The sequence below is a fragment of the Ranitomeya variabilis genome, chromosome 5 (genome assembly GCF_051348905.1).
Source record: "Ranitomeya variabilis isolate aRanVar5 chromosome 5, aRanVar5.hap1, whole genome shotgun sequence".
Lineage (NCBI taxonomy): Eukaryota > Metazoa > Chordata > Amphibia > Anura > Dendrobatidae > Ranitomeya > Ranitomeya variabilis.
Window position 1 is genome coordinate 332,701,030 of NC_135236.1, and position 14,729 is coordinate 332,715,758.

The window sequence follows — 14,729 nt, forward strand, 5'->3', positions numbered from 1 at the left end:
GTTCAACCCATAGCCTAACATGCCCTAACATGTTGATCCAGAGGAAGGCAAAAAAAAACCATGTGGCAAAGAGTAACTCCACCATGGGGAAAAAAATTCCTTCCCGACTCCACATACGGCAATCAGACTAGTTCCCTGGATCAACGCCTTATCAAGGAATCGAGTGTATATACCCTGTAACATTATACTTTTCCAGAAAGGTATCCAGTCCCCTCTTAAATTTAATTAATGAATCACTCATTACAACATCATACGGCAGAGAGTTCCATAGTCTCACTGCTCTTACAGTAAAGAATCCACGTCTGTTATTATGCTTAAACCTTCTTTCCTCCAGACGTAGAGGATGCCCCCTTGTCCCTGTCTCAGGTCTATGATTAAAAAGATCATCAGAAAGGTCTTTGTATTGTCCCCTCATATATTTATACATTAAAATAAGATCACCCCTTAGTCTTCATTTTTCCAAACTAAATAGCCCCAAGTGTAATAACCTATCTTGGTATTGCAGACCCCCCAGTCCTCTAATAACCTTGGTCGCTCTTCTCTGCACCCGCTCCAGTTCAGCTATGTCTTTCTTATACACCGGAGACCAGAACTGTGCACAGTATTCTAAGTGTGGTCGCACTAGTGACTTGTATAGAGGTAAAATTATGTTCTCCTCATGAGCATCTATGCCTCTTTTAATACATCCCATTATTTTATTTGCCTTTGTAGCAGCTGCCTGACACTGGCCACTGAATATGAGTTTGTCATCCACCCATATACCCAGGTCTTTTTCATTGACGGTTTTGCCCAGAGTTTTAGAATTACGCACATAGTTATACATCTTATTACTTCTACCCAAGTGCATGACCTTACATTTATCCCCATTAAATCTCATTTGCCATTTATCAGCCCAAGCTTCTAGTTTACATAAATCATCCTGTAATATAAAATTGTCCTCCTCTGTATTGATTACCCTGCAGAGTTTAGTGTCATCTGCAAATATTGAAATTCTACTCTGAATGCCCCCTACAAGGTCATTAATAAATATGTTAAAAAGAAGAGGGCCCAATACTGACCCCTGTGGTACCCCACTGCTAACCGCAACCCAGTCCGAGTGTGCTCCATTAATAACCACCCTTTGTTTCCTATCCCTGAGCCAGCTCTCAACCCACTTACACATATTTTCCCCTATCCCCATTACTCTCATTTTATGTAACAACCTTTTGTGTGGCACCGTATCAAAAGCTTTGGAAAAGTCCATATACACTACGTCCACTGGGTTCCCTTGGTCCAGTCCGGAACTTACCTCTTCATAGAAGCTGATCAAATTAGTCTGACATGAACGGTCCCTAGTAAACCCGTGCTAATACTGGGTCATAAGGTTATTCCTCTTCAGATACTCCAGTATAGTATCCCTTAGAATGCCCTCCAGGATTTTACCCACAGTAGAGGCTAAGCTTACTGGCCTATAATTACCGAGTTCAGTTTTTGCCCCTTTTTGAATATTGGCACCACATTTGCTATACGCCAGTCCTGTGGTACAGACCCTGTTATTATGGACTCTTTAAAGATTAAAAATAATGGTCTATCAATGACTGTACATAATTCCTGCAGTACTCGGGGGTGTATCCCATCCGGGCCTGGAGATTTGTCAATTTTAGTTATTTTTAGACGCCGCTGTACTTCCTGCTGGGTTAGGCAGGTGACATTTAATGGGGAATTTTTATCACTAGTCATTTTGTCTGCCATGGGATTTTCTTTTGTAAATACTGATGAAAAAAAGTCATTTAGCATATTGGCTTTTTCCTCATCCTCATCCACCATTTCCCCCAGATTATTTTTAAGGGGGCCAACACTGTCATTTTTTAGTTTCTTACTATTTATATAGTTAAAGAATATTTTGGGATTGGCATTGACACACTCCACAAGGAGGGTAAGCCACAAAAGGGCATTGGTAAAGAAACTGGCTGTTCACAGAGTGCTGTATCCAAGCATATTAATGGAAAGTTGAGTGGAAGGAAAAAATGTGGTAGGAAAAAATGTGCACAAGCAACTGGGATAACAGCAGCCTTGAAAGGATTGTTAAGAAAAGGCCATTAAAAAATTTGGGGGAGATTCACAAGGAGTGGACTGCTGCTGGAGTTATTGCTTCAAGAGCCACCACACACAGATGTATCCAGGACATGGGCTACAAGTGTCACATTCCTTGTGTCAAGCAACTCATGACCAATAGACAATGCCAGAAGCGTCTTACCCGGGCCAAGGAGGAAAAGGACTGTTGCTCAGTGGTCCATGGTGTTGTTTCCAGATGAAAGTAAGTTTTGCATTTCATTTGGAAATCAAGGTCCCAGAGTCTGGAGGAAGAGTGGAGAGGCACACAATCCAAGCTGATTGAGGTCTAGTGTGAACTTTCCACAATCAGTGATGGTTTGGGCAGCCATGTCATCTCCTGTGGTAGGTCCACTGTGTTTTATCAAGACCAAAGTCAGCACAGCCATCTGCCAGGAAATTTTAGAGCACTTCATGCTCCCATCTGCCGACAAGCTTTTTGGAGATGGAAATTTCATTTTCCAGCAGGACTTGGCACCTGTCCACACTGTTAAAAGTACCAATACCTGGTTTAAAAACAAAAGTATCACTGTGCTTGATTGGCCAGCAAACTGACCTTAACCCCATAGAGAATATATGGAGGATTGTCAAGAGGAAGATAAGAGACACCAGACCCAACAATGCAGAAAAGCTGAAGGCTGCTATCAAAGCAACCTGGGCTTCCATAACACCTCAGCAGTGCCACAGGCTTATCACCTCCATGCCACGCCGCATTGATGCAGTAATTGGTGCAAAAGGAGCCCAGACCACGTACTGAGTGCATTTACTGAACATACATTTCAGTAGGTCAACATTTTGGATTTTAAAATCATTTTTCAAGCTGGTGTTCTAAAGTATTCTAATTTACTGACTTTTGGGTTTTCAATGGCTGTAAGCAATAATCATCAACATTAAAAGAAACAAACACATATAATAGATCTCTCTGTTTGTAATGATTCTATATGAGTTTCACTTTTTGAATTTGCATTGAAGAACTGAAATAACTTTTTTGATGATATTCTAATTTTGTGAGAAGTACCTGTATATATCTGCAATGTGTAAATTAGGAGCAAAAGCTTCCTCTGCATTTCCAATACAACTAAGAAGTGCATATACACCTATGCAGTATATATTACTTATAAACTGACACGCATACAGGAAAAATACTTTCCTCCACTCTTTACAATTCTTGCAAGCGTTCTTCACACAATGGAGCAGAAATACTATCATGACTCTCGAGCGTCGGATGAGCGGCGTGCGCGATGCCACAAACCTTTGACCAGTCTCTCAGGTATTTCTGGGGTATATATGCCACACAGCTCATCATGAATTAGACAAGCTGTGGCGTCACACCCCGCCATACCCTGTCTCTCCTCAGCTCCGCCCATTTAGGTGTGGCTGGAAGAAATCGGAGTGAAAATGCTGAAAATCAAAACATTTTTGCACATGTCTGAGGTGTGGCAAAAGTTTGAGATTTTTCAAAACAATTTATGAATGTTGGCACAATTGCTTAGATGAATCTGAGCCTTGGTGCGAATCCAGCCTTAAAGTTTTTACAGAGACATGGAATCTGTAAAAAGTAATGGAGGCACTCTTCATCACTAAATGTTTGTAGGGGTCTGTATACTGTATTTGACATCCAACGGAAAATTACACTTGAGAAGAGAAATTTGAGATGCCATCTTCCTATCAACTCGTTTTCAACCAACCATTCCTGGTGATGCTGATTAAAAGTCGTAGGCCTCATTTAGACATTACTGTTTTTGTGGAACAAAAAAGTTCCAATTTTCATCAGTCTCTAAAAAATATAATTATTTAGGCTAAACATCACTCACATCACCGTAAGGTGAGTGCTATTCATGAACAAAACAGGCAGCACATGGACCAATGTTATTCAATGGGCCAGTGCAGATGAGCAATTTTTTCGCTAACCGAATCTGTGTTTGAAAAAAAAAAAAATCACAGCATGAGCTAGTTTCCTATCTGTCAACTCAATGACAGCCTCAGCAGTTTGATTCAATACTGGGATCTACATTGAACAAGTCTTCGTGCTTTTCTAAGGAACACTCAGAGAGAGGGGGGGAAAAAAAAATCGGACCTGTGAACATGAAGTGATGAGCGAGTATATTCGTTGCTCGGGTTTTCCTCCGGGGGTCCTCCGAGTATTTGTTAGTGTTCGGAGATTTAGTTTTCATCACCGCAGCTGAATGATTTACACCTGTTAGCCAGCTTGATTACATGTGGGGATTCCATAGCAACCAGGCAACCCCCACATGTACTCAGGCTGGCTAATAGCTATAAATCATTCAGCTGTGGAGATGAAAACAAAATCTCCGAACACTAACAAATACTCGGAGACCACCCGAGCGTGCTCGGGAAAACCCGAGCAAAGAGTATACTCGCTCATCACTAGTGAACATCTCTATAGATCATCGTAGCTATGAGCTCTATCCTTGAAAGTCAAGGAGAGCGCTCATAAGAGAAAACTGACATCAAAATGAGCCTGTGGAAGACTGTGGAAAGTCGGAAAAAGTCAGCATTATCCAACAGTGGCCTTAGTAATGCATCATCAGATCACAGTAATGTTTACTTTGCAATGCCAGGTCTAATTTTTCCATGAAGTCACATCCAAGGGGCTCAGGTGAAGAAGAAGTTGGTAAGAGAAACCTCAGCCTACACGTTTAACTCTTGTAAAACTATTAAAACACATCTCACAGCTGAGCAAAAATCTATTAAACAGTAAAGTATTTAGTAGCTGATGAAAAAGGATGGAAAACAATACATAAAATAATTGCAATTAAGTGTTACTACACTTTTATACAGTGCTATCAGCTACAAAGGAACTTTTGTGAAATGGTATCTCAGAGGCAATGTACTAACAGTACGTTATATATTAGCACAATAGTTTCCATTACACCATGGCCGGAAACCCTTGACAGGCACTATCAGGTGATCTTGGATCTAATAATATTTATCAGAGCAAGCCCCCCCCAGTTACTAACTTTTAGCAGATAATCCCCTTTGTCAGGCAGTAAAGTACTCACTCAAAGTACAGACTCTGCAGCTTGTTGATGTAAAAGGAGTACGCCTTTCTAAATAGCTCTGGCGACACCTGAATGGAAAAAGAAGACCTGTGTCAAAGAAAAGCCAAACAATAGGAAAAACGGAGGATTTATGTCCAGGGCTATGCACGGTAATCACTTAGTCACACTCTAAGTGGCACGGCACAGGATTACATGACTTATTCTCAACTGTACCAAGGAGAGGTCTACTTTCAAACAAAGGACTTTCATTAAATACAGTAACTAAAACATTCTACACCAGGAATGGAGAGTTATATACACGACACATATATATGCACACAGAATGTATAGAAAGTCTCGCACATTAATAACATTGGAAATTTGCCTTGAAGGCTGCTGATCCTTCAATCGGATAAACATTTTTTTCCCCATTTTTGAATGGAAATCAGAGAAAAAAAAATTTTGATATGCAATACCCAATGAAACATACCAACAATATAAAAGAAAACATATCATAAATGGATTGCACATAGTGGAAACATAAATCCCATGTGAACAGAGATAGATGACCCTATTTGAATAGAGGAATGGTCATGCACATTTCTGCTCGACCCAAAGTCTAAATGATTTTAGCCAGTTCTATAGACTTTGAATGGAGCAGCACTGAGCATAGTAGACCACCAGCCTACTCAATTGGTGGACCCTGGACCACTATTCTCATGATTGCTGTTACTCACATTGGGGGAAACTGTAGCGATAAGCAGTAAGTTGCAATCATGGTACAAGTTCAGAAGGAAGAATAGCTCAGCCTTGACACTATAGACCAGAAAAAAATCACAGAATGTAAGGCTTGCATTTTGCTGCGTTTTTGCTGCATTTTTTTCAGTGCAGATTTGTCACAAAACCTGAACGCTTTACAGATTCCAGCAAAGTAAATGAGAATCATGGAGTTTCATGCAAACGTTGCTTATTTGTGATTTGCAGATTTAAATCGGCAGCAGGTCAATTTTTTCAGCGTTTTTGCTGCAGTTTTTACCCATACTAATGAGTGGACAAAAATCTACAACAAAAAAGCAAGTAAAAAACGCAGCAAAAACATACGCTTTTGCAGCTGTGTTTTTCTTGCCAAGAGATGCAAAAATGTTGCAGAAATCTCTGCACCAAAAAATGAACGTGTGCACATAACCCTACATGGCATATAAAAATCATCTAGACTAAGTTGCAAAACAGACTCAAACAATAGCAAGCAACGATATCATAAAAAAATCTTCTAGCACTACATGGAATTTTGACTTTACAACAATAGGCCTCCGATAGAAGCCAACACCGTTGAAGTAAAAAATAAACAAAAGTTAAGTTTTGTTAAGGTATATGCTGCCCATTTTTAATGGCTTTGGATAGTCTACTTTCCAATGAGGTGAAACTTTCTCATGGTGCTACCGGTGAGCTCATTGAGATCACCGCAGTTCATCAGCCCGACTGGGAACACTGAATCAGTGACCTGCTCAATGAGGTCATCGCTGGTCACTGACGCTACACTCACAGCAGCTCATTCTCCAATGGTTTTCAGCCTGGATGATCGCTTCTTGGCATCATCAAGATTGAAAACTATTTATAGCAGACATGGATTACGGTGTGGGACAGAATGTTGGACAGGTGAGGGATATGGTTGTTTTTTTTACAAGAGCCGATGGTTTCAAAGGAATGAGCGTTAGGCGAGTATAACTGTTTGTTATTTTTAAATAAAAACTAAATGTTTGTGCTTTTTTAATTTCAAATAAAGAACTTTCTACTAGCTGTGTGCTTATTTACAATATAACTATAGGATTTGTAATGGAGAGACATCTTAATAGCTTGAGAATACCAGCCCCAGCTGTCTGCTTTAGCTTGGCTGGTTGTCAAAAATGAGGGGGGACCTCACACCAATTTTTTTAAATTATTTACCCCTCTATTCTTGATAACCAGCCTTGCTAAAGCTGACAACTGAGGGTTGCAGCCCACAGCTGTCAGTTTTGCCTGTACAGGGGAACCCACATTATTTTTTTATTATTCTGTACTTATTTATTTATAGCGCAGATGCTGGCTGATGAATATTCCCATCAGCCTCCTCCTGCTCTCGCTGTTATCAGCAGCAACAGGCGTAGGCTGATGATGGTAGTAGTACTATCAGCAAACTTCGGACAGGTGAGGGACAAATTTTTTTTTTCTGTTTGTTTGTTTAAAGGGGACAATGGCTTCAGGTGATTAAGTGTTAATGTATAATGTCATTTTTTATTTTATTCTTAATTTTACACTTGAATACAACTCACAACATTGGGTTTGCTTTGGTGCTGGTAAAGTGGGAGATTTGTACAAGGTAAAAGGGATATTGAATAAGGAAGGCTATCACTCCATTTTGCAACGCCATGCCATACCCTATGGACAGCGCTTGATTGGAGCCAATTTCATCCTACAACAGGACAATGACCCAAAGCACACCTCCAAATTATGCAAGAACTATTTAGGGAAGAAGCAGGCAGCTGGTATTCTATCTGTAATGGAGTGGTCGGCGCAGTCACCAGATATCAACCCCATTGAGCTGTTGTTGGGAGCAGCTTGACCGTATGGTACGCAAAAAGTGCCCATCAAGCCAAACCAACTTATGGAAGGGGCTTCTGGAAGCATGGGGTGAAATGTCTCCAGATTACCTCAGCAAATGAACTGCTAGAATGTCAAAGGTCTGCAATGCTGTATTTGCTGCAAAGGGAGCATTCTTTTACGAAAGCAAAGTTTGAAGGAGAAAATTATTATTTCAAGTTTCAAACCTTGTCAATGTCTGGACTAGACTTTCAATTAATTTGGCAACTCATTTGATTAATAAAAGTATGAGTTTTCATGGAAAACACAAAATTGTCTGGGTGACCCTAAACTTTTGAACGGTAGTCTATTTCGTATATAAACTAAGGCCACCGGCATCAGGGGCTTATCTACAGCATTCTGTAATGCTGTAGATAAGCCCCCGATGTAACCTGAAAGATAAGAAAAACAAGTTAGGGTACTGTCACACAGTGGCACTTTTGTCGCTACGACGGTACGATCCGTGACGTTCCAGCGATATCCATACGATATCGCTGTGTCTGACACGCAGCAGCGATCAGGGACCCTGCTGAGAATCGTACGTCGTAGCAGATCGTTTGGAACTTTCTTTCGTCGCTGGATCTCTCGCTGTCATCGCTGGATCTGTGTGTGTGACAGCGATCCAGCGATGCGTTCGCTTGTAACCAGGGTAAACATCGGGTTACTAAGCGCAGGGCCGCGCTTAGTAACCCGATGTTTACCGTGGTTACCAGCGTAAAAGTAAAAAAAACCAAACAGTACATACTTACATTCCAGTGTCTGTCCCCCGGCGTTCTGCTTCTCTGCACTGTGAGCGCCGGCCAGCTGGAAAGCGAGCACAGCGGTGACGTCACCGCTGTGCTTTCCGGCTGGCGCAGACACAATGCAGAGAAGCAGAACGCCGGGGGACAGACACCGGAATGTAAGTATGTACTGTTTGTTTTTTTTAACTTTTACGCTGGTAACCACGGTAAACATCGGGTTACTAAGCGCGGCCCTGCGCTTAGTAACCCGATGTTTACCCTGGTTACCCGGGGACTTCGGCATCGTTGGTCGCTGGAGAGCTGACTGTGTGACAGCTCCCCAGCGACCACACAACCACTTACCAACGATCACGGCCAGGTCGTATCGCTGGTCGTGATCGTTGGTAAATCGTTTAGTGTGACAGTACCCTTAGATTATACTCACCCAGGGGCGGTCCCGCTGCGGTCCTGTCCGATGGGCGTCGCGGTCCGGCGCCTCCCATCTTCATACGATGACGTCCTCTTCTTTGCTTCCTGCCGCGGCTCCGGCGCAGGCGTACTTTATCTGTCCTGTTGAGGGCAGCGTAAAGTACTGCAGTGCGCAGGCGCTGGGCCTCTCTGACCTTTCCTGGCGTCTGCTCACTGCAGTACTTTGCTCTGCCCTCAACAGGAGAGATAAAGTACGCCTGCGCAGGAGCCGCGGCAGGAAGCAAAGAAGAGGACATCATCGTATGAAGATGGGAGGCGCTGGACCCGGACCGCGACGCCCATCGGAGAGGACCGCATCGGGACCGCCCCTGGGTGAGCATAATCTAATGTTTTTCTTATCTTTCAGGTTTCATTGGGGGCTTATCTACAGCATTACAGAATGTTGTAGATAAGCCCCTGATTGCCGAGGCCGCAGATTATATACGAAATATGAGGTGACAAATTCCCTTTAGATGGTACGTATAAGGCTATGTGCCCACGAATTTTTCAGTGTTTGAAAAATCCACAGTTAAAAACGCACTGTGTTTTACCTGCGGATTACCTGCGGATATACCGTGGATTTCCAGCGCTTTTTGTGTGGATTATACCTGTGTTTTTACACCTGCGGATTCCTATTGAGGAGCAGGTGTAAAACGCTGCAGAATCCGCACAAAGAATTGACATGCTGCGGAAAATAAACCGCAGCGTTTCCGTGCGGAATTGTCCGCAGCATGCGCACTGAGGATTTTGTTTTCCATAGGTTTACATGGTACTGTAAACCGGATGGAAAACTGCTGCGAATCCGCAGCAGCCAATCCGCTGTGGATCCGCAGGCAAATCCTAAGGCTGTGTGCACACGTTCGTGTTTTTTTCGCCTTTGTTTCGCGTTTTTTCCCTAAAAAAAGCTTACATTAAGCATCCTATTATTAGAATGCATTCCGCATTTTTTGTGCACATGCTGTGTTTTTTTCAGCGGCGGAATCGCATTCCGGAAAAAAACGCAGCATGTTCATTCTTTGTGCGGAATCGCGGGGATTCCGCACACAAAGGAATGCATTGAACCACCATGCGGGAAGTAAGCGGATCATGTGCGGTTGGTACCCAGGGTGGAGGAGAGGACACTCTCCTCCAGGCCCTGGGAACCATATAATTGTTTAAAAAAAAGAATTAAAATAAAAAATCATGATATTCTCACCTCCCGGCGTCCCCGGCAGCCTTCCCGCTCGCGAGACCGCTATGTCATCACAGGTCATTGTCGCGAGGTATTATTGGGAACGTGGGAACGTGAGCATCACGAAGGCTGCGGGGGACGCCGGAAGGTGAGAATATCACGATTTTTTTTTTTATTTGATTTTTAACATTATATCTTTTTACTATTGATGCTGCATAGGCAAACACTATGTTTGACAAGTGTGACCAACCTGTCAATCAGTTTTCCAAGCGATGCTACAGATCGCTTGGAAAACGCTAGCATTCTGCAAGCTAATTACGCTTGCAAAACGCTAGTGTTTAGCGGGAATACGCATGCCAATTCCGCATGCCATATACCCGCGTCAGGGGTTGCAGAACTGCCGCGGAAATTTCCGCGGCAATTCTGCAACGTGTCCACTTAGCCTAAAGCTTGACTCTTGAAATGAACACATTTATTACGAAGGCCGAATCTCGGGAATACTTTTATGACTAGATCCTTGCAGCAATTTTCCAAATTCTAGTGAAAAGTAACCCAGAATATTGTGTATGGCTTTGGAACAGAATGCTCAATACTTTAGGCCAAATAATGCAAGTATATACATATTACCAGCTGATCTTCATCCTGCCCAAAAAGGTATTCTAAGTAGCTTCCTGCAATTGCCTTTACTTTGGGTTTCCTTGAGTCATCTATGTATGTATCCCTATTGGAATAAAATAAAGAAATTTTATTGCAAACCTAGAAAGAGAGAATGTTCACCAGCATCATCATTATATACTGAATTTATTTCTTAACCCCTTAAAATTTACAAAACCATTTTTTTAGTGACAATATCACATTTGAAGTGACATTGAAGGATCTATATATGATAGAAAATACCCACAAGTGACACGATTCTAAAACTGCACCCCTCAAAGTCCTCAAAACCACAATTAAGATTAACCCTTCAGGGCTTCACAGGAACTAAAGCAATGTGGAAGGAAAAAATTAACATTTAACTTTTTTTTCACAAAAATTTTACATTAGACCTAATTTTTTTTTATTTTCACAAGGGTAACGGGAGAAAATAGACTCCAAAATGTGTTGTGCAATTTCTCCTGAGTACGCTGATACCTCATATGTGTGGGAAATCTACTGGTTGGGCACACAGTAGTGCTCAGAACGGAAGTACAGTTTGATTTTTTTTTTACGCAAAATTGGCTGGAATTGAGAGTAGATGCCATATTGCATTTGGAGAGCCCCTGATGTGCCTAAACAGAGGAAACCCCCCACAATTTACCCCATTTGGGAAACTATATCAGTCAAGGAACTTATATAAATGTGCGGTGAGCACCTTGAATCCCTAGGTACCTCTCAGAAATTTATAATGTTGAGCCGTGAGAAAAAAATCAATTTTTTCCATAAAAATGTTACTTTAGCCCCATTTTTTTTACAAGGGTAACAAGAGGACCCAAAAATTAGTTGTGAAATTTCTCCTGAGTACGGCGATACCCCATATGTTGGCCAAAACTACTGTTTGGGTGCAAGGCAGGGCTCGGAAGGGAAGAAGCGTCATATTGGAGTTCAGATTTTGCTGGAATGGTTTGAAGGTGCCATGTCACATTGGCAGAGCCCCTGAGGTGCCAGAACAGCAGAACTTCTAACCCCCACCACCATAAGTGACCTTATTTTACAAACTACACTTCTCCAATTAATTAATCTAGGAGTGCAGTGAGCATGTTGACACCAAATGGGACTCACAGAAATGTCTACTATTGGGCAGTGAAGAAAGAATAATTACATTTTTACAGTTAAAATGTTGTTTTAGCCCCAAATGTTTAATTTTTATAAGGGCTAATAGGAAAAAATGGACCTCACAGTTTGTTGTGCAATTTCTTCTGGGCACTCCAACACCCTACATGTAATCGGGAACTACTTTTCAGGCACAGTGGTAAGCTCAGAAGGGAAGGAGCGCCATATTATAGTGCAGATTTTACAATTATGGTTTGCAGGGTGTCATGACCCACTGGGAGAGCCCCTGAGGTGCCAGAACAGAAGAACTCCCCACAAGTGACCATATATTACAAACTACACCTCTCAATTAATTCATCTAATTTAGGGTGCAGTGATCATATTGACACCACGGGTTTTTTGCATAATTTTATGCCATTGGACAGTGTAGAAAAATAATTACAATTTTACCACAAAAATGTTGTTTTAGCTACAAATTTTACATTTTCAAATGGAGAAATGAGTAAAAATGACACCAACATTTGTTACACAATTTTTGCTGAAAGTGGCAATGCCTCATATGTGGCTTTAGGCTATGTGCACACGTAGAATGGACCTCTGAGGATTTTTCCGCAGCGGATTTTAGAAATCCGCAGGTAAAAGACCCTGCGTTTTACCTGCAGATTTACCGTGGTTTTTATGCGGATTCCACTGCGGTTTTACAGCTGCGGCTTTCTATTATGGAGCAGGTGTAAAACCGCTGCGGAATCCGCATAAAGAATTGACATGCTGCGGAACGTAAACCGCTGTGTTTCCGCGTGTTTTTTTCCGCAGCATGGGCACAGCGTTTTCGGTTTCCTATAGGTTTACATTGTACTGTAAACTCATGGGAAACTGCTGTGGACCCGCAGCTGCAGATCCGCACCAAAATCCGCAACGTATGCACATAGCCTTACAGTACTGCTTAGCCAAACACCTAGACTGGGGAAGGAAGGAGGGCTATTTAACTCTTAGAGCACGTTTTCCTAGAATAGTTTGCAAATACCATATACAGAGCTTCTAAGTGCCAGAAAAGCAAAATTCAACCCTAAAGTGACCGCATTTCGGAAACTTTACCCTTGACAAACATGTGGACACTAAATGTGGTTTAGACACACTGTGGGGCTCAGATGGGAGCGGGGTATTTGGATTTGGAAGCGCAGAATTTGCTGGATTTCATTTTTTGGGGGAGGTGAGGAGCTATTTCGCTTTTCCAGAGCCTTTGTACTAGCAGTAACGTAGAAGCCCCTATATTTCTATTAACAGATGACGGGCCTGAGTGGGAACTTGCTTTATTGTGGATGGAGTTGAGACTTTTAATGGGATCAATTTTCATAATATTTGGGATCAACATCGGGGTTTCCATCTAATTCTCCAAGTGACGTGATTCAGATGAAACCCCCAAGGCATCCGTTCAATATAATGAGGCAACAGAGTTACTCTGGACTCCGTCTGGCCTTTGTTCAGTGTTATCCCTCTCAGAAGTGCACAAAACTGTGGCCGACTGCACTTTAATGCACGCCTAAAAAGATGGACACTGCTGGATCATAGGACAGATAGCGTGCACTGTGCCGCAATCTGCCTCATTACAGGTAATCTTCCAAAGGGAATTCTGTCTGAATCACGAATTACAGAGATTTACATGGAAACCATGGTGTAAGCGCTCAGCGCAGAGTGCAGGGTAAATGTGCACCGAGCCTTACTGCGATCTTTGGGAGGCAGGTGAAGAATTGATTTTATTTTTTACGCTGTTCCTCGTGCAGTATAAGTGATTAGATGACTTGATTCTTTGGGTCGGTGCGATTACAGCGATACCAGATATATATAGTTTTTTTCTGTTTGGCTGCTGTCACACGCTCAAAGACACTTTTTTTGGGCACATGACACTTTTTTATTTAACTATTTATTTTCTGATTTTTGGGAGGCAGAATGAACAAAAAACAGTAATTCAGGATTTTTTTTGGGGGGTGGAGGGTGGGGTGATGCTGTTTTGCATGTGGTAAAATTGATAAGGCAACTTTATTCTTTGGGTCAGTACGATTACAGTGATAGGCTTACATTGAGAAGTGACCTCCAGCTCGCTTCAGAATAAAGCAATCCGACAGGTCACAACCTGCAGAAGATGACCTCAGCGGTGCTAATAACATATGGAGACAGTGACTGGTGAGTATGATACTGAGGGAAAGGAACTTAGATTAGTAGCAACACTCCAGTGGTAAAAAAAAAAATGCTGGGGTGGTGCTCAAAACTTATTTTTCAGGTTGAGCAAATAAAGGTTATTCATTCTATGAAAGTTGCACAATATTAAAAAAGAAACATTTGCATATCACAGAACCGTATACCATTCGGCAGTGAAGAAAAAAATAATTACATTTTAACCACAAATATTTTGTTTTAGCCCCAGATTTTACATTTTCACATGGGGAAATGGGTAAAAATGGCACCAAAATTTGTTACACAATTTCTGCATAATGTGGCAGTAGCCCACATGTAGCTTCACAGTACTGTTTAACCACACGACTAGACTTAGGAGGGAAGGAGTACTATTTCATTCTTGGAGTACAGTTTGCGAATTCGATATACAGAGCTTCTAAATGCCAGAGGAACAAAATTCCCACTCATGTGAACACATGTTGGAAATGACACCCTCTGGGAATTTACCTGCAAGTGTAGTGATGATTTTAACTCCATGCGTGTTTTCCAGAAACAAGCAACAATGGATGTTGCTGAATGAAAATTGCAAATCTGCCATTGTAGTGCCTAATACATTGTAGTGCCCAGCTCATGCTTCTTGAGACACGCATCCAGTAAATTAAGCAGGCTCTCCTCATTACAGTAACAGCAAGCATCTGGACACTAAATGTGGTTTAGGAACATTGTGTGGATTAGAAG

General features: G+C 41.9%; 1 protein-coding gene across 1 annotated transcript in view; it reads right to left on the reverse strand.

Annotated features, from left to right (window-relative positions):
• FBXL13 (F-box and leucine rich repeat protein 13) overlaps positions 1–14,729 on the reverse strand; it is a 377,146-nt gene that overhangs the window by 341,391 nt on the left and 21,026 nt on the right. The window contains exons 3-4 of the mRNA XM_077264721.1: positions 10,698–10,791; positions 5,115–5,182 (exon numbers count right to left, since the gene is read on the reverse strand). Of these exons, the coding sequence (XP_077120836.1) occupies positions 5,115–5,182; positions 10,698–10,791 (162 nt within the window). The remainder of the gene's footprint in view (positions 1–5,114; positions 5,183–10,697; positions 10,792–14,729) is intronic.